We start from the raw sequence: 21,960 nt of genomic DNA on the forward strand, positions 1-21,960 counted from the left end.
GATACTGAGGGAGAGAGAACTATATATATATAAACTGACCATATATCCTCGAGAGAAATACGGGAAATTGGATTTCCAGATACGGAACAATACTATTGCTAATTATTGCCAAGAATGACGCCAAAAGTAAACAAAGTTGCCAAATACTGCTGAAATTACGGAAAAATCGCTATGGTGGGGAATGAAGCATTACTGCTAAAGCCCTGAATAATATTCCAGTCAAGTGAAGTCACTTGACTAGAATTGCATTACTGCAAATTGCAGCGATTAAGATGAATTGCACCAAATAAAACGTTCACCAAGACAAATGGGGCAGATCAATGTTGCTATTTATAGTTGTAACTAACATAATATAACATGCGTTGAAAAAGAATTTCAATAAAGAATAAAAATCCAAGTAGGCGTCATGTAAAAAACGGGACACTTTTGCCAAAATGGCATGGCTAGAAAAAGAAAAAAATGGGACTGTCCCCTGTCCTGGGAAATAAAGGACGTATGGTCATTATAATTATATGCTACCGATCCTGACGAAATACGGACGAGAACTCCACAAAATTTTCAATTTTTTTACCAATCATATTGATCAATCACAAAACGCTTCTTATTCAAAAAATGATAATTTACAACAAGAGAGAGGTTTTAGTTGGTCAGTGCTTCTCAGCTCTTATCAGTAGGAGATAAAGGAGAAATGTAGCCGTGTAGAAGTGGAGGTGACTCGATGTTAACCATCTCCTTTGCGTTTGACGCTTTCATCCGTTCCTATTTATTTTATTTACATTTTGATATTTGGTAAATATCGCAAATTTTAGTGTATTTTTCCCCATCAATGTAAGTTGTTAGTTGTTAAAATTCGGGGAATTTTAGGTGGAAAGACCCACACTGGAGAAGTCTTAATGATTTTTTTTCCCCAATGCATAATGGTCTTGGTTTTTACTTTTTTCGTTAATTTTATATAAAATGGTATAATACAACATGTAATATTTAAATATTATACAAATGAAACTTGTATTACTCACCCGGGAATCGTGTAAGTGTCTTTGATATTCATCGCGAATCAGAGTTTCCTAATTAACCCTATTAATGTCACCTAACTAACTATATACCAAGGTGAAATAATTACCATATATACTCGTGTATAAGTCGACTCCCCCCCCCCCCCCACTTTAGGACCACCAAAACCGCAATAAATTGAAAACGCGTGTATAAGCCGACCCCAAAAGATCAATGCATTTCAGGAAAAAAAAAGATAATATTTTCATGCAAAATTAATAGTTTACGGAAATTTACAATAGAAAATGATTCAAACTTTTTTATCCGTTTCTTCTTAGTCTGCAAGCTCATCGTAATCCATCAGATCATCATAGGGAGTGCAGCATCTTTGTTTTCATCTTCAGTTTCGTCCATCGCATTGCTAATGCAACACTTTTTGAAGGATCGGGTGATAATTTCGGTGGAAACAGAATTTAACGTCTCCTGTACCCATTGGCACACTAAGCCAATGTCAGGTTTTTTCAAGGCACCACTTTTTGTAGTTTCTTTATCATCTGAACTCATCCATTTGATGCACAAATTCCTCAAATAGTCTTTGAAAGACTTGTTGATGCTCACATAAGGCTTTACAATCGACATTAGTTCACCTGGTGTCAAAGCCAATGATGTTTTCAATTTCTTTACCTCGTCTTTGACATTATCAGGGTTTTGAACATATCCCAAAGCAATAATGCGGGTTTCTAACTGATTGAGCCAGCTGATTGTGGGGTCGAAATTTTTTCATCAAAAACTGACCCGAGTATAAGCCGGCCCCCCCACTTGAGGAACGAATTTTTCCACAAAAAAAACTCGGCTTATACACGAGTATATACGGTACATATGCAAATATATTATATACAGTGAAACCTCCATATAAGGATACTGTGAGAACCAAGAAAAAAATGTCTTTGCAGAAGGATTATCATTATATCGAGAGGTAGAGCAAGTTTAACATTAGAGTATAAACATTTCCAAACAAGATGAAAAAATATTATTATGGAGGGATTTATATCGTTATATTGAGTATTGTTGTAGTGCAGTTTCACTTTACATCTTTGTATCTTTGATTGCTACCGCATTTGCTGGGACATATTCACTTGCTCCTTTTATGCATTTAAATTGGTATTTTTGTTATTCAGTTGTATTGCTATGAGAAAAAAAATAGTATGAGACAGTAAAATCTCATTATAACGTAGCTGAAGGTTGTTCATTTTGATTATATGTCGTTCATTAAGATAGATAAAACACGATGTTGCCCACTCCCTCTTTCCCCAAGGTTGCCATTAGAAAATATTTCATCAAGGTCTTTAGAAATTATATCCGGATATTTCTTACTACGCTACAAACAGAAGGCATGACAGCGGGTAAATGAAATAATGAATGAAAAAATAATATAAAGGGAATGGTACAACCCGACCAGTGGAAAGACGTATAAAATAATCCAAGTGAGAAACAAAAAACGAACTAACAAACCAAGAGACACGCTGAAAACAGAATGGCTATATCAAAATTTTGAAAAACGTGGTTAACAAGAAAAACCTGTTTTGCAAAGTGAGCGCCATCTGAGATGGAAAATTCTAGAAGATCAAAAATTCTAGACAACCCTGCAACCCAGAGCCCCATTCTACTGGTCTTGGCAACTTATCACGAAGAAAAAGTCGCCAAAGTCATGGCGAACGATACTGCATCTGTTCCGACTGGTCAAATAATTGTTCAGGGATGTAGTTGCAACAAGGCGTGCATTACAAAGTACAACAGCTAGCTATAAAAAGTGTTAATTATAAAGTGAAACCTTGATATATAATGATAATCTGTGGATGGAGAGAAATAATATCATTGTAGAGGTGGCATTATCAGGTGCCATCAAATTTATGGTGTTGGTGGCATCTTTTATGAACTGCCGTTATTATCAGCATAAAATGAATTTATGAGTGTTTATTTACAGCAAAAAATTGTGACTACTTAGTTGATGAATAAAATTCGGTTGTTTCACCCTGTAAAGTAGTTTACCTCACAACTCCAAAAGTAGCTTCATGGCAATTTCCCTAATCCATTTTTGACTGCTCCTTCTGTTCATGACAAAATTTCACAATTTTCTTTTTAATATGATATTGATAACTTAGTACCTAACATATTTGAGAAGTTTTTAAAAATTGGATATTAATTTAGTATGTTTTTATTTGTAATTAATGTCAATTTCCATTTAAATTTTTAATTACAATAGGCTTGATAAATTTGTAAGTTTTTTAAATTCTGTTGAGGAATGTGTACGAAGTGTGCATGTACGGTTAAGTAGTAGTGGATTCGATAATTCAGCATTTTTCTTTTGTTCTCGCACTGGACCACGTTCATATAGGAAAAACATGCATATTGTTTTTTTACATAAACATGTTTCACAAATGTATGGACACGATAAAAACAGTAAGGCAAACAAACAGTCAAAACGAAAGCATGAAACATTAACTCTTGTTTAAAAAAAAATGAGATTATTAAAAAGCTCAAAAAGGCGTAAAGTTGGTTGACTTTGCCAAGGAATATGCCCACTGTACACCCCAAGTTTTTTTACGGCAATAGAAGTAATACACTAACGAGGTCAATTGCATTTTTTTTTTTGCAAAAAAAGAAATGTACAAATTTATTATACAAACACATTTCTCAGTAATGTTAGAAAATACAGTGGATAACGCTTATAACATTTTTAAAAGAATCGCCATGAAAACCATTGTAAGCGGGAAAAACTCTTTAAATGGGAAATCTAAAAAAAGTATTAGTGAAGATTGGAACCCTGGAAATAGGTTGTACGAAGCAGGAAAACATGCAATGCCAGATCTCCACTGTATATAATATTCTAAATTGATTTTAGTTCAGTTCATTTGGGGCTTTATACAGCATTTTATTAATAAAAATCTGGTGCACAGTAGTTTAAAAAAATTTAATGCATTGTTTTTTCCCAAAAGACTGGTGTACCTCTGAGGTTGGTTATGTTCCGGATTACAGAGAGTCTACTGGTATATAATTAAATTGAAATAATTAGTAATTATGATTTTGGGGAAACAAATTTCCAAAAATTTAATTTTTGAAAAAAATAAAAAATATCTTATTATACAATTTCTCTCTCAAGACCTTGAAATGATCAGAAGATGAAACAAAATGCAGGACATCACAGATTTATTGACAAAACAGCTATTCCATGCATATTTACATGCAGCGATTTCGCTTAATACACTAGTCAGGGAGCGGCCTTCAAATAGGAGTTCTTGCATCAAGCATAAAATCCAACAAACTGACTATATCTCTTATGTCGGGGCACCACTTTATACATTGAAGGACCGGACACACCCCGCTTCCCATCTCAGAGAGATATCGAAGCTTTCCCGGGGGATGGGTGTATCCGGAAATTTATTAATTATGTGAAAATAACAAACTTTATACAGGGGAAAAAAGGGTTTTGGAAATTGCTGGTACTTTCTCATGATCTCCACTCATTTCTATTGGTAACACCACATTGCTTTATTGGAGCTGTGGCCAAACGTTCTAACTTGGCGATATTTTGAGGGCTTTACACAAAAAAAAAATAATTTTGTTATCGATTATTTACAGGTGCAAAATGACAAATAATAAAACATAATCACTATTTACATAATTTTTGTTACAACACTGGCACTCATTAGACCTTTTAGTTCCCAAAAATGTTAATTTCATGCAAAAATTTGTAGGAAAATTTTTTTTAAACAAAGTGCCATTGCTAAATGCTAAAATCATTCTAAATGGGTTAACACTTTCAAAAAGTAAATACACACCCCCTCGAAAGAACAAACATTGGTGAGGAAATTAAAAATGTATTGAAGGTGATTTCGAGTGAAACATAAAAAATATTATTGAAGTAGTTATGTCTCCTAAAAAATATCATTATAGAGGGATACCGTAGTAAAGGATAGCTGTGTATTGAGAGGAGTTTAACATTAGACTATAGACAATTCCAAATATGATTAGAAAAATGTTCTTGTAGAGTGAATTATCATTACGTTGATTATTGTTGTAGCACATTTTCACTTTTTTTCAAACCGAGCACAACTCCAATCTATCACCATGGGCAATTTAATACATAATGAGTTGTGCTTGAAGTGTCAGCTTGTGTACCTACCAGTCTGAGTACCTAGCTAGTGTAGTGTTTGATTTTTCATTGCTGCCACCTATATTTCAAATTATTATTCCATTTTCCTTCCTTAATGTATATGTGCATGCTGAATGGAGAGAACTGTTCAGTTTATTAAAATACTATCCATAATACCTGGCGCTTCCTGGTGTTTCTTCAATTGCTGAGAGGATTGAAAAAGTGACAAATCATTATAAAGAAATGAACTATAATACTGGCAGCATCAAAGAAGTGACAAACCATTGCAGGGGTGCAAGAGCTGCGCCGAAATGTTTCTCTTGCTACTTGGTGCACCAAGACGCAGAATCCCTGCGCATTTGTGCCAATTCTTGTTTGTGGTTTGCAGAGGTACCGCTAATGCAAGTAGTACGTTAAATACCCGGAATTTAGGAAAAAGAAGCATGAAAATTTTGTTCACGGACACGTTCTTTCCGAGACAAGGAAAAAGATATGGAAGGGAAACTTCAATTTGTTTGACTTTTCACCATCTACCACAATCGCGTCATCTCGTGACCTTGGAAAGTAGTACTACTTTGAAGTAGCCCAATAATGGTTCCGTACCATTATTGTTGGTATAACCCGCTTGCTATCAAAGTCCCTGAATGAATATGTCAAATTTTTTGATTTCGAAAAGCGTTTTTTCTCCTGCGGGTTATATACTGAAAATAACGGTAATTTCTCCACTACCAACCTGCGTTCAAAGACCTTGTATCTACGGTGTAAATTCTCTTTATTTCCCGCAAGATTGCACCCGTGCCTTTGCGAAAAATCTAAAAGGGACATTGGTTTACTCTTTTAAATTACCGAAATTTTTCGGAGATCGTTGGGAAAAAACGGGATCTGTAAAAACTTCAGCTAAAATACCCATAGTTGTGTCGTCTAGCCACTATGCGGTCGTGTGGTTGCCGATCGTGACAATTTCACATTGCGAAAATCCATATTTGGCGAACAGGGCCCTGCTCGAGGAAAAAATCTCTACCCATGCAGAACCTATTTTTGGTCGAAAAAGCTTTTTTCACCCTTTCATCTCCATTTGGCACCTCTCCTAGAGCAGCCCCCAATATGGCCGCACGGTCCGCCCCTGCTTTGGTGGGGGAGGGGCATGCTCTTAACAATAATCAAAGGAAGGAGTTTATACTAGGAGCTTGCTCATTTTATATATACACTGCTCAAAACAATTAGGGGAGCAAGCAAAAAAGTGAAGAAAACCGTGCGAGACAGCCACGTATTGGCATACAATGGATAGTACACGCGTATCAATGCGCAATACAGAAAAAAGACGTAAAAAAATTTGGAATTAAGCTTTAATTCTTTGAAAATATGGAAAAAACATGAAAAGATGATTTAGGGCAACAATTTGGTTACATGTAAACGATAAAAAAAAAGTACTGTTTAGACATGATGCATGAGTTTTAATAGGGCGTGTGGTCTCCTCGAACAGCTAAGACTGCTGCACACCTGTTTGCCATGGATGCGATGAGGTTATCGATCAGACTTTGGGGAATACTGTTCCACTCCTCAAGAAGTGCAATCTGCAAGTCTCGGACAGTAACAGGCGGCCTTGGTCGCGCAGCAATGCGTCGTCCGAGCATGACATGCTTGATTGGATTCAGGTCAGGAGAGCACGCTGGCCATTCCATACGCAGTATTGTTTCAGCTTCAAGCATGTTCTCCACCAGTCGAGCTCTATGCGGTTGGGCATTATCATCCTGGAAAACAAACGAATCTTCAATGGCTCCAGCGTAAGGGATGACATGAGGTCGCAGTATCTCGTCTGCATACCTTTGGGCCGTCAAAGTGCCATTCCGAATGATATGCAGGTCCGTGCGTCCGTCTATGCTGATTCCACCCCATATCATCCAACCAGCTCGTCTGTATTGTGACCTTTCACGAACGGATGCGGGGTTATTTCATGTGCCCCTGTCCCTCCATACCAGAACACGTCGGGTGTCACACTCCAGACTGAATCGGGACTCGTCTGTAAACAGCACTTGGCTCCAATCATGTTGCTCCCAATCTCGATGTTCAGCAGCCCATCTTCTTCGGGCCGCACGGTGGCATGGGGTCAACGGAATGCAGACTATTGGCCTATGTGCATAGAGCCCTCCCTCATGAAGCCGATTACGTACTGTTTGGCTGGACACCCTTCGTCCTGTTGCCAAGAGCTACCGTCTTTGCAGCTGCATAGCATTCTCTGTTCTGTTTCGACTAGCTGTTAACCGTACATACCGGTCATCAGTTGCTGTAGTGGCGCGTGGCCGACCTTGCCCTGGTCGACGTCTAACATTTCCTGTTTCTTGGAATCGATTCCACAGCCTTGCAACAACACTTCTGGCGACTCCAACAGCATCCGCGACACTACGTTGTGTTTGCCCGGATTCCAGTCTGCCTATAACACGCCATGCCATGGATTCCGGAAAAAAACATTGTTGAGACATCCTCAAGTCACCTTGTCTCAAACAAAAATACTGCGCAATCGAATTTCACAGTTACGGCAGTAAAACTGACGTTTCTGCAACATCCCGATTTCTGCCCTTATCTTCTTTTTCTGGTTTTTGACGTCATGAACTTTGATTTGCATATAAAGTTTCTTCTTCCGTTTCCTGCTAGGCTTTAAATTATGGATGATTCATTTTATGTTACTTATCGGTATACATCTTTGCATAATTTTGTTAAAATCATGTGTTCCCGTAATTGTTTTGAGCAGTGTACATAACTTCTGTGAGATACCAATTATATATAAATGTTCTACCTTTCCAAAACATGTTGTTGGAGAGAATGAAATATTTGCACCCTCTCTTGTTTTTTGCACTCCCTCTCGTCCATTGCTGGGATTGTTGGATTTCACATGCAATTATGAGTGATGAAAGGGTTGCACCACAATGCAAAGAAGAAGTGAAATCAGTTCAGAGAATAGATAGATATTGGGCAGACATATTGAAACTTTGTAACCTTGAAAGCAGCACAAAGTTCAAAATTTTGCCAGTTTTGGTGAAGGCTTTTTTATCTTTAGAACATGGTAATACAGACAGTGAAAGAGAGTTCAATGTTAACAAAATTCTGTTTGAACAGCAAAGAATCTGTCCATCCAACGCTTTAAAAGAATAAGACACACAAAATCTTATGTTCAATGCTATGAAAAATTCGAAAAAAATTGTCATTAAGATGTTGAACTTCTGAAAGCTACTCGTGATTCGTATAGAAAATATTGTAAGAGGCTTCAGGCTGAGAAAAACAGCAGAAAAAAACATTTTTAATTTATTAGCATGCTATTATGTTGAGAAATCGTTTAAGTAAATAAGGTATTTATATTTTTCTCATTTTTTGTATTTCGCTTTTAAATTTAATCATTTCTTTAAATTCTGTGAGAAGCTAACTTTTTTCACGGAAACCCTTATTATATTCTACATGCACTTTTTTTGCCATATCAGGATGAATAAGATTTTGGTGTTCAAGCAGCAGAAATTCTTGCTGCCTAGGTTTTCAGTATGCATGGTGCTTAATTTGAAAAGAGTCTAATAACTTTTATTCGTCATTTCAGTTATTCATGTTTTAGTAGTGACAGATAAGATACTTCAGAAAAAATTTAAATAGGCTTCAATTTGTGAAGGAAATTTATTTAGAATTTATTCATTCCAACCATTTTTGGTGAAACTTTTGGCATTTCATGGAAAAATTACTCCTTATATTGCAGATACAGGTAGTTTTTAGTTCTTTTCCATTTTCAAAAGTTCTGCTCCAAAAATGAAAGTTTCTGCTCCAAAATGGATGAGGGATGCTTGCACCCCTGCCATTGTAAAGGCATATGCATATCTGAAACACATTGTTAGGGAACCACAGTAACTGAAGCAAACATTCTGAAAGTGAATGTTGGAGCCCAGGAACCATTGTTGCCTGACGGTTTTTGCCCATTTCGGGCATTTGCCCTGCTCTGACAAACTTTTGAAGTAGCCTACGATTCAATCTCGGTCCTGTTTGGTGTATGTGCAAAATGTTGGGATGATTAGTATAAAATTGTAGATTTGTATAAAGAACAAACATACAGACAATAAATACTTTAACATTTATATATAAGATATGACTCCCGTTCAGGTTAGTTACAAGACCATAAAAAAACTAGTCTTGTTCTTTATTGTGAACAACTTTTGTACCTTACTAATATTATTCAGATCCAAATATGTTTAATGGTGTGCCTTGTGTTAATTATGAATCATAAAAATTGAAAGGAAAAAAAACTTAATTTTACTGTTCTTTTACAGATGAATTTGTAGAAACTGGCAGCAAAAGAGATTTCAGAAAATGGCGAAGTAGTTTCAGAGCTGAACATAAATGATAAGTGATATTTGCTGAAAGGTTAGTCCTATATTCATGAAAACATGTATCCTATTTAAACTACTACTACTTAACCATATATGCACCTCTCATACACATTCCTCTGTGGAATTTAATCTTATTTACGCAATTGTATTACACTAGCTGAATTTTTCTTTTCCTGTGTTTATTAAGTTAATAATTGGCCATTTTTTCTTAGCAACTCAGGAGTGTTCTGCCAAAATTTGGTTCAGTTTTCTCCAGATTCTCCACAAAATTCCAAATCTGAAAAACTAACCCTTCCCAAAATAAAAAATGTAACGAAACCTTAAATTTGAAGTTTCATTTCTTTTGTACAAAATTAACTAGAGATTGTTTATCTTCCCCACAAAACTTCTTGATTTTTATTAGATTATGGATTATTTTTACCAAAAGCAAGAAAATTTTCACAAAAACAAGACTTCGAAGAAAAAGACACCCACAACTATTGAGCAAAACTGCTGCTTACTGATTTTTAGCCAACAAAGATTTTTTCATGATATATTTTTAGATGAACTTATAAATGTTTTGGTACATATGAGTGCATACGCTTACATAACACAGCAGTGTTGTGAGCTGACTTTTTAGAATTTTTAGTTGAACACTGTCTTTTGAGCCCGATTGATTCATATCTGCCCCAGAATCACTTTCCACATATACCTCTATTTCTCTTCTAGAAAACTTTTGTAAGCTTAAAATCACTTAAACAAGGAAACTTGAAAACATGATCTTAATTAATATTTCTGAAAAATAATAGGCCTATGAGTCATCACATCGGTTACATTGAACATTAGCAGCATTGGTATGCCTGATTATGCATATATAAATTTTTTAATATTTGTCTAGCTCTGAACTGTTTGATACATATTCTGAAGACAAATCCGATGATACCCATTTTATTAAGTCAGTAACTACCATGCAGTTAGATTGCATTCACTGCAAAATTTGCGCTCATGTCTATGCCACAGATGACCCCAATTTTTTTTTACTCAAAATTTTTATACTGAATTCATTCTTATAAGAAATCTTTTCTTATATTTTCATTTATTCATTTTCATTTGAAATGCAGATATATCAAATTAGGGTTTTAGTTGCATTTCCTTGACGACGACAGAAAAGAAGGCTCTTTCTATGACATTGTGTAAAAGTTAAATGAAAATCAAATAATATATATGTGTGGAGATTGTTTAAACCTCTTTTCATATCTCGAGGTGTTAATGGTGCAGAGTGTCAGAAATAAAACTTTCCACGTATACATGGTAGGCTTGATATATGAAGAAAGGGACTTTCATCATATATCGGGCAAATTGGGCATCATATATAGGGGGCAAAAAGTGCTTGCTTTTGGACATTCAAAAGAATTCAGCATAAATAAAATTGATGAATTTGCTGATGTTTCATACAGCTATTAGTCGCATTAAACAGATTTGAAAATCTTGGTCGATAAAAATCCCCACAAATTGAGATAGATGTTTTTTTATCTCTTATAGCGAGTACTGATTGCTTCATAATTCTGCAAAAATTTTGTGAATTTTCAATTTAAAAAAAAAAGCAACGTTCTCTGATAAAGCATTGACAAGCATGAACCTATGTTAGGCTACATTTCACATAGACATTAAAATTTTTTTTGACTGGTGAGTATACCTCGGTGAATAAAAATTACTTCTAGCTTGCTTATTAAGAGTTGATTCTGAAATTTTGAGACATAGATTTATTAAATTTTTTTGTCTGTTTACAGTTCTGATTGCTTTGTGCTGTGACAGATTTCTTGAAATAAAAAAAAAAATGGAGTCACCCACTGAAATCATCGAGCAAGTTCTGGTCACTGAAGGTGATGACCAAATGACCCCAAAACTGTATCAGTGCTCTACGTGTTACCTCGTTTATTCCGACGAAGCTCGCCTAATTAAACATGAAAAAAATCATTCAAATGTTAGGCCTTACAAATGTAGGCTGTGTTTTTTTGAGACTTCCCAAAGTAGTCACCTGATTGCGCATTCCCGCACGCACACCTACGAGTCCCTCTATGCCTGTGATGATTGCAATGAAGAATTCTCAACCAAAGCAATGTTAAGAGCTCACAAAATGATGCATCTAGGAGAGGATGTTGATACAGTCAATTTGAATGAAAACATCGCTTGGGACTACAATGTTGCTGAGCAATTTTATGAGGATGCCGAAAACGAAAATGATGATGAGGGTGGGGAATATAAATGTGAGGTGTGTGATAAAGTGTTCTACAACAAGAAAGGTCTCACCCGGCACAAGCGTTTGCATATCGAAGAACGAACATTTACTTGTGAGATATGTGCTAAGTCATTCAGTGCGAAACATTATTTAAACCTTCACAGAAGGCGACACACTGGGGAAAAGCCATATAAATGTCAAATTTGTTTCAAAAGCTTCTCAGAAAAATCTGCTATTAATGCTCATCACAAACGAGCTCATGCTACTGATAAGACGTATGAATGCACGATGTGCGACTTACAATTTTTCACGATTTCAGATCTTGTGAAGCATCGTAGGATTCATGTAGGAGACAAACGTTATGAATGTGAGACGTGTGCTATGACATTTTATAGAAAGGAAAGACTGGACGTTCACAAACGAATCCATACTGGTGAGAAACCATACGCATGTGAGGTATGTGGGAAGCGATTCACAGCTTCACGTTACTTGAGTGTACATAAAAGTGTGCATTCTGTTGAGAAACGTTTCCAGTGTGATATCTGCAAGAAACATTTTAGCAATCAATCTGCTCTCAGCATCCACAAGCGAATACATACGGGAGAAAAACCCTATGAATGTAACCTCTGCCATCAGAAATTTTCTCGTCCTTTCCATCTGACGAGACACCAGTCACTGCACACGAGTGAGAATGTTCATGAATGCGATGTTTGTTCCAAGACATTTCAGACAAGGTTTGCTTTCAATGTACACAAGCGACAGCATACGGGTGAGAAAATATTTCCTTGTGAAGTTTGTCCTAAAAGCTTCACCACACCCTACAGGCTTGTAATGCACATGCGGCTACACACTGGAGAGAAATTATTTACTTGTCAGTTCTGCTCGAAGACATTCTCAGAAAAACGCTACCTGAACGTACACGTGAGGATCCACACAGGTGAAAAGCCATTCAAATGCGATCAGTGCGGAAAGAGTTTCTCCGACATGTCGGCAAGAAACTCCCATCGAAGAGTTCACACTGGGGAGAAGCCTTACGAATGCAATGTGTGCCATCACCGCTTTTCAAAAAGTAGCAACCTGAAAGACCACCTTACCACTCATTGCGATGAGAAACCATATAAGTGTGAAGTTTGTTCTCGAATGTTTTCCACAAAGTATGTTCTGAACAAACATAGAAGAACACATACCGGTGAGAAACCATATGAGTGTGACATATGCAAAAGTAGTTTCACTATAAAGTCTGTGCTCAACATGCATAAGAAACTTCACACGCAAGTGAAAAGTCGCTCAAGTGTATAATTTTTTCCCCGTTTATGATCTGATGTTCTGGCATGTCTTCTTATTTGAGGAAAGTAACAAGTAGTTTCTGCCGATGTAAATATGCATAGAATGAATTGTAACAGGAGAAAATATGGGACCATGTTTTCTCATCAATCGATGAAATTGACTGTTTTGCTTATTCCAAATGTGTCTATGCAGCAAAATGTTGTTTGAACTCGGCTACCGGAATTCTTGATGTCAAAATGATTTAAAAGAATAATCTTATGTTATATATTAAGCAGCCGAAATTGCATTCAAGTAACTTATTTTCAGCATTACTTTTTTTTTGTTCAAGTACAAAATTTTATTTTAGTGGCATAATCTTATCACTTGCATCCACTGTATACATCTGTCATATGTGAACCACAGTCAAATGCTAAATCAGTTTTCAAGGTAATACTAATTGAAATTAGCGATACCAAGTGGATAATGAATTGTAATCCAAAAAGGTGAAAAATGAAATACATGTTTAATATTGGAGTCTTCGTTCATTAGCTAAGCTGAATCAAATAACAATTCTATATAAAACACAGTTTGAATCTTCTGTGAAATGTTTATGAGTTCAATTAAAATCTCTCCAATGGAAATTGGTGACTTTTTAATGTTGTATATGGCACTATGTTTTGTTGTATCCTAGAATACTGTATATATAGTGCAGGGCATGACAAATCAGAAAAAAGTTTAGATGCTGACAAAATTTCCAATTTCAGGCACCACACATTTTTTTGCTGCCAACAAAACAAATTTTGCGTTCCATTTCTTTGGTGAAAAATTAGATCATTTTCCTTTCTGCAAAATTATTAGCAATTTTGACAAAAGCAGAACCCTATATTTATATATATAAAATCTGGACACCCCTCATTTGCAGAAATTCCAAAAAGTATGTTTACCATTAAAAAAACAGATTAAATGAGATTCATGAATTAGAAATTTCCCACCTTTCTTTAATATCGATTCATAATGGTATTTTTAATCAAAATTATGTTTAGTCGAAATTGTAGAAATATTTTTATGTGTGCACTGTTCATAATGCTACAAGACATATTGTTTCCCTCATGTCAGAAACACAAATGTGCAATGTCCCCGTGGGAAAAAAATAATAACATGGGAAATGACATTTGAATGTTTACTCTATGGAAGTTGTTTTCCCTAAAATGTTTTGTAATGTGTTTCAATAGGGATACACATTCATGTTTCAGGTAAAATTTAGGTAGCAAAATAGGGTATCCAACCAGCTGGTTAAAAAAAAGAGGAAAATTTACACATTGGCGCTTCTGACATGCGGGTGCCGATATGGTCCATGCATCTTGATGTCCCAGCAAATTTTTTTAGCCTAAGTGTTACAATCTCCCTTAGAGGACATACATAATTTTTCCTTTATTTCTCAGCGAAGCAATTTCTATGCTACATATCCCTTAATTCCTTAGACCAGTGTTTCCCAACTTTTTGAAGCTCGCGGCACCCTTGGGAATAACATCAAAATTTGGGGCACCCTTCCTTGAATACAGAGTTTACTACAACAAAAATCACTGAGTGGAAATACATCAATAGAGTTTTGTTCGATAAACATTAATGTGAAACATTTGATTGACGCTTACAGCACAGACACTTGATATCGGGCCTTACAGTTGGCAACGAAACACCCATATTGTCCTCAAGGCCTTGCAGTGTATTTATTGCTTTGTATTTTATTGTCCCCATAATCAGAAAAGGCTTGCTTGCATAGAATGATAGGATGTTGAAAAGAGTGAAAGTGCGTTAATTGCTTTCTCATTAGATTAGGATACTCCTCTCTCATTCCAAGCCAAAAAATAACCACTTGACGCCTCACTCTTGGTGAGCTTACCTTTTAGTGTGGAATCAGTGCAAAGATCGATAAATTCATCTGGTTCAGCAGGCAGTGAAATATATTTTTTCCGCACTGTCTGAGAAATGAAATGGTGAGACAACCCAGTCGAAATTCTCAGTGGAAACAGATGGAAAGTACATGTCTATTGCACATTGCGATCTTGATAAGTGTTGAAAAATGAAGTCTTTCAGCTTATCTGAAGATGACCTCACCGTCCACTATTGTTACGAAGGTTTCGACAACTGGCTGATACGAAGATAAATCCAATAAAAAAAATTCAACTGTCTTTGAGGGAAATCGAACTTACATCTTCTCACTTGCCGGGTGAGCACACTAGACTACAAAGCCAATGAATCATCTTTTCTTAGAGCTCATGTGCTCTGAACGGGACCGTACATGGACAGCCAGACTCAGGCAAAAGCTCACATTGCTGACACTGCAACCACAGATGGCGATTTATCCGATAAGTCTGTCAAGCATGAGAGTTGAGAGTAATTCGACTTGATTTAGTTTAAGACCTTAAGTAGACTGTAATATGTTTTTTTATTTATCTCCATAATATCTCACAGCACCCCTTAGCTGATATCGCGGCACCTTAGGGTGCCGGAGCACACCAGTTGGGAAACACTGCCGTAGACAATGACTTTTTGGGACACTTTAAATTATTTGTTTATGAGATGCCTGTGAAGATATCATACACTGAATATCTTGTTGCATGCGTCATTGCTGTTTTGGCAGACATAAACAGAACACCTGACAATCAATTTTCCAACTCTGGGAAGAACTGTGCAATGATGTCTGCTGCAATGTTATGCACTTGTTAATTTTGCATTGTTTTTTGCATCACAAGCTGTGTTACAAAAGTGCATGATAGCAATGTTTTTTGCACTTATTTTTGTAAATTATTTGTAATTATCATAATTATCACATTGGATTTTACATTATCATAATGAAAATCCATGATAACACCTTGCTTGAAGTCAGACCCTGAATTAATACAGGGTGGTACACCCCGAAGAGAGAAATCTGGACCTGTTTTGAAAAAAATATTTAAAAAGAACTTTTAAAACATCGAGACAAATGGCTTAAAGCATTTGAAAGCAAAGGTTTCAAAGCTTTTTTGTTTTTTTACTTGCTACAAAATTTATATATGACCACACACACACATTCAGTGATGTGGAGGATGTCAAATCAAGCCTATATGATATGGATGTTACAAAGAATGAAAGTAAAAATGCTTTTCAAATGCTTTTACGCCTTGTGTGTCTATCCCTTAATAGCCTTTTTTTTTCAAAATGGGTCTAGAATTCTAGATCACCCTGTATTTTAATGATTTTCATGAACTAAACATGTTTTAAGATAACGTGTTTAGGCAGTGAAAATCACCAAAATATTTATGCAGGGTCCTACCTCAAGCAGGCATGACAAAAAATATGAGTACAGAAAACATTTATTTTTTGTGAGGGGCTATCATCCCCTGTAAGTTTCAAAATTTCAATTCAACACCATGTGCATAGCGGCCGTCTTCCGAATTTTATCTTCATCCTTCGAATTTTTACAAAAATTTCAAAAAAATCCCTAATTGTCCCTAAAAATTCCCTACTTCATTTAAAAAGAATCCCTGCTTCTGAAGCAATCCCTAAGGAATTTCTTCTGGGACAAAAAGTCCTTTGCCTCTGTTTTCCTCCCTTTCGAAATGATTGCACACGTCGTAAATGGGGGAAATTTCTTTTTAAGGAAGTTTTACAAACCCTCTGATGGTAACAAGAAAAGTTGTTTGTTTTATCATGCAGGGAAATAGCTTAGCAGCCAATAGTCTGGGATAATAATTGAAGATTATAGTGACGTGCATGTGGTCAAAACTTCCTCTTTTGTTGAAGTTACGTATGTGCAATAAAAAAACATGAATACTGTGATAAGCAAAAAATATTTAGTCAATTTTAAAGATATTTATTCGGATGAATTTCCTTTCATCAAACGTTCCAGAAAAAGGCAGACTTTTTTTTTTTATACAGGGTTGTGTTAAGGACATAAACATCAGTCATGGTCGAAAGACTGACATCATCACCCATGGGAAATAAAAAAAAAACATCAAGCGAGTGTCACAAAAAGTCAGTGTTCTTCAAAAATGTACGTTTTTTCTTCATCTTCCAATGATTTTGGGGTCATTCGCACAGAATGTTTGTTCACCTCGTTTCTGATTGAACACGATATTTTTTTTAGATCACCATTGAAGTTTTGGCCTCCAAATTCACTTGTTTTTTGTGTAGGGATTTTATTCCCAAGGGCTAAATTCCCATGTGTGTAGAAAATCTCTATTTTATTTGGAAAAATTCCTTTTGTATTTATTAGGGAGTGGGTTTTAGTATAAAATATGGGGCCGCTCGAAAGTCTCCCTAATTTTCATTTTCAAAAGTTGGCAGCTATGCCTGTGTATCTAGTTTCCACCGTATTTAAACCTGGCTCACACTGTAATGTCCGGCACAAGTTTGAAAAGTCAAAATAGAACAATTTGCATTAAATAAACACTACACCATTGATATTTATTCACATCATTATATTGGTATCTAATAAAAAATAATATTTATGTTGTTTCACAATAATGCAATGATTATAACTGTGACTGCGTATTTGGTACCTTCAATGTAATGTATTTTTTAAAGATAAATGTTTGGACAGATTCGGGAGGGTTTTGGACAAGCACTGTCCTAAATATAGTACCTGCTTCATAATCATACATGAAAAATAAAATGTGAAGTAGAAATAACATTTACAACAAAGTAAAAAATTGAGAACAGTGTTTATTTAAACAGTTATATGAGTGATATTAATTTACTATCAGATTTCCAGCCTAAAACCATAAATTTGTTGGAACAATTAACTTAGAAAAAAACCAAATGACATCTTTTTAAAATATTTTTGATTTAGTTAGTTTTATTTTCTGCTAGTACTTTTTTTAATATGTTGGTATCATGGAAAAAAAACAGGTTTCCACATAACATCTTGAAACTTGGAGGTTTTGGACAGTTTCGGACAGTTTTTCCCACGTGTCCTGTCCAAATCCCCAATCCTGTGTGGAATGTATGTTAATTTAGTTCAATGCTGGAGATTGTGTTTGTATTTGCATATGGATGAACAAAGGCCACTGAGATGCCTGAAAAAAATGTGGATGTCAAACATAACCAAAATACAGCAACTCAGTATAAAAAGCATATATCATGAAAGAAAAAACTAATAATTAATACTATATAATACACTGCCCAAGAACAAGATTATAGTTGTCTTTTTCTAAAGTATGGATAGCTGCTCGATTTATCCCAATATGTTTATCATACTTCTATTAAAACGTGCCAATTGTGTTACAATTCACTACCCCGGAAGGTAAACTATTCTATTTATTGACAATCCTATTAGAGAAAAACTCCCTGCTATACCACAACTTAGAACATTGTCCCTTACCAATCCATAGTGGTGTCCCTTTGTTGAAGCGGTTGATTAACGGTGTATTGATAACTCATGGTCCATCCATTGGGAATTTTAAACACTTCTATCATTCCACCCCAGTCACATGTGTTCCTCTAATGTAAACATATTCAACAACTCAAGCCTTGTTTGCCAACAAAAACATGCGTAGCGCTCTTCTCTGCACTTCCCCCCCCCCCCAACAGAGTCTGTCTGCTCTGTAGATATGGTCTCTAAAACCTTATGTCATACTCCAGTGCAGAATGAACTAAGCCTTGGAAAAGCAGAAAAATGACTTGGAGAATGCAAAGACATTTTTAAGAATGAAACCGAGGATTCTATTCAATGTTTTGACCACCGCTGAACAATGTTCAGAAAACCTAAGCTGCTCATCAATAAGAATATCCAGATCAGTGATCCCAGTTATATCTGTGATAGTAATACTATTCAACTCGCAAGTGAAAAATGGGTTGTTCAAATCGAAATGAGTGACCGTATACTTATCAACATCAAAGGCCATTCAGTAGATGGAATTTCGCATGGGTTGCATAGATGATAAGATCACTGAGTAAGCATGGTGAGCCAGCCCAAAGCTCTTCAAAACCCATGTTTCATCAGCGTGTTTAATATTCTGAAAAAAGTTATATTAATTTCCTATTAAAAAAACAAATGGACTTATTGACCAACCGAATGGAAGTCTCAATAGAATTCATGTACAAAAAAAGAAGAAAAAATTTTAAGAACCAAAGACACGAAAGTCAATGCAGAAATAAATAAATATATATATATATATAGTTGAACCTACTAATTCAGTAAGATGATTATCCGAAGTAACTGAAGTAATACTGTGTTGTTGGATCAAAAATCATAGCTAATAGAATAGGTATCAATTACGAGGACTATTATCCTGTATCAGACTCTCTATTTTTTCAAATTTACATTCATGGGTGCCCTAAAAATTTTCCTAATATTCTGCAGTAGTCTAATCTCGATTTTTTTGGACAATTTTTATTTCCGAGGATTTGCAATAGTAATGTTCTATTAACGTTTAGTATAAATATTATTTATGGGCATTGCAGTATATTTCATCATGCATGCTGTATATAGTCTTTAGTTTTTGTGATCACATTTTTAATTGGGTTGCTGTGTTTTAGAGAAGTATGATATCCATATTTATTACGACATCTTTTTCTCATCTACCTTGTTGGGTATTTTGCCTGTTGTGACCTTGTATTTGACCAAGGAATGCAATTTAAAATAACCCCTAAAAGGCATTATCGGTGCTTGATTGCACTTACAGTCTCTTCATCCTCGTTTGTTGGAGAATTTCACAGACACATCCTTCTCACAGTGAAAAAAAAAGCTATCTCTCACACACAGGAAATTGGTCACCTCTTTAACGTACAGGCTTTTGGCAACAAATTTGGACGATACGTATTTGAAGTATCAATGATAAATCTCCAAAAACTGATTTCCTTGTTCAAGAGCTGGAATGTATGTCTTGCATTTGCATTGAGATATCTTGTCATTGTTGCTGAATAAACGAGGGTCGGATAATCAAGGTTCCAATGTATATGTATATATCATGGGGGCAGGAAAAAGTTGAACTTCAAAAGAAGTTGTTTTGGTCATAATTACGTAAATATTTCCAGAAATGCTTGCCAGAACTATGTTGAAATTGCAGAAGTAGCTAGAATCATTGATTCAGCTGAATCATCAGTGATTTTCATAACCTACAATCATCAACTTTTCAGAATATAATTAATGATTCCCTGCTTATAGCTGAAGAAAAATTTAACTGGCTGCTCAGTGCGCAGGTTAAATGGTTCTTGTTATTTGTGCAACTTTAACGTGGTTCTGTCATGTCGAGGCGTAGTGAACGACAAAAAATAAAAGAAATATAGATTTGAGCATTAAATACAAATCCTGTAATAAACCATGAACCATTTTTGAAAATGTAAGATTATTTAATTCATATTTGTACATGTAGTAATGTCTTGTGTGTGTATCATGGGTTCTCAAACATTTCCCACCCGCAGCGCCCCTCTTCCCTATTTAATGCTTATCCAGAAGCTCTGTTCCTTTGTTAAATAGCTCTGGGGAGCTATTTAACAAAGGATATTTTCAAAACACCTTTGTCAGTGTCATTGCTCCGCGGTGCCCCTGACAAAGGTGTTAGAGAAAGCAAAACAAATATAATAGAATACAGTAAAAAATAGAATAAATTATTTTCAATCAATGTAACAATGCAACTCTGCGCTTGAAGACGGCACAATGTCATCAAGTTACTGTACTGGATGAAATTTATATTATTTCCAAATTAGTTTTTTTTTGTGTGTAAATGGTTATGGTTTCATTGAGAATTGTCAGTTGTAGCTTCCAAAATAGAATAAATTAGCAATAGCATTCATAGAAAAATAGCATTCTTATAATGATAAACATCACAAAAAGTAGTAGCATGCAGTTATATTAATTTTATTCCCTTCATGCGGATAAAAGTAGTAATGAGGGAGTAGCCACGCAAGTGAATTGAAAAGTTCAACCTTTCACATCGTTTTTAACAAGAATACATATATCAAGGATATAGGTTTATGTTGTAGCCCTACTATGAATTTAAAAAAATGAACTAAAATACGTGTGAAATTTTTTTGAATATTTGTTTGAACCATTCATTCCAGAGAAACCATGTACGCAGTGACAAAGCTGTTCATGTGAACATAATAATGATTCATCATCAGGATTTCAAGCTCATCGGAAAATATAAATAATCAGATTTTCAAATAAGAAAATTATCAGTTTGTTGACTTCAATTTCGATACGGTGAAAATCTGATATTTTGTTGGATGACAAGCTACCTTCAAGTGGCTTTTTGGTTCATGATATGGCTGCTCTCTTGCAGGCGGACGAAGCAACGTGCGAGTTGGCTTAAACACAGGGCAATATTTCACATAAGAGTCCGTATTATATTTAATATACAGGGCGCATAGGTAAGGAGATATATGACATTTTACTGGTGAACCTTTGTCCTAGAAACATACTTCCAGTTGGAAAAAGTACCCAAATAATGTGTAGTACTCAGATATTTGATTCATGTTGCCAGGGGTTACATAGTTATTAAAATAAAAATGTTAACTCTTTATGCGGACACCCTGTGCCCCAAAACCCAATGTGAAAGTTGTTTCCCAGTCTCCAACAAAAAAATTCAATGTTTCTAAGTGCAATATTTTCACTGAGATATTCGTAGAAAGTTGGAAAAAAAAACCAGCATTAAATGCGGGGAAACCATTTTATCCATTGCTGGTTTTTCCCAAATTTCCTCAATTTTTCGAATTTGCATATCTTGCTGAATATTGCACTTAGAAACGTGAAATTATTTTAGTTGGCATCGGGAAAGACAGAGCAACAACGTCTTAATTGGGTTCTTTGGCACACGGGGACGGTATAAAAAGTTTTTTTACTTTATAACTGTACAACCCCTTACAACATGAATGACATATCTGAGTTGTGTGTGGACACGTGATTTGGATACTTTTTCTTTTTCTAGTTGGGTATGTCTCTAAGACTAACGGCCCGCCAGTAAAGTGCCATATGCCCTGTTACCCATGAG

General features: G+C 35.5%; 1 protein-coding gene across 3 annotated transcripts; it reads left to right on the forward strand.

Moving 5' to 3' along the window:
- The first annotated feature begins 576 nt into the window (after positions 1–576).
- On the forward strand, positions 577–13,629 carry LOC149085674 (uncharacterized). 3 transcript variants are annotated; one of them, XM_089232469.1, is made up of 3 exons: positions 577–789; positions 9,445–9,538; positions 11,274–13,629. In XM_089232469.1, exon 3 carries the CDS (start codon positions 11,321–11,323, stop codon positions 13,019–13,021), a length of 1,701 nt encoding a protein of 566 aa, XP_089088595.1. In that variant the 5' UTR covers positions 577–789; positions 9,445–9,538; positions 11,274–11,320; the 3' UTR covers positions 13,022–13,629. The 3 variants fall into 3 exon arrangements, with proteins under 3 accessions (XP_089088595.1, XP_089088597.1, XP_089088596.1); XM_089232471.1 differs by having other exon boundaries at positions 728–828; XM_089232470.1 differs by having other exon boundaries at positions 743–1,027.
- The last annotated feature ends 8,331 nt before the right edge of the window (positions 13,630–21,960 follow it).

The sequence above is a fragment of the Pholcus phalangioides genome, unplaced genomic scaffold, assembly GCF_987345545.1.
Source record: "Pholcus phalangioides strain wild (caught in Gottingen) unplaced genomic scaffold, Ppha-v1.0 ptg000006l_1, whole genome shotgun sequence".
Classification (NCBI taxonomy): Eukaryota; Metazoa; Arthropoda; class Arachnida; order Araneae; family Pholcidae; genus Pholcus; species Pholcus phalangioides.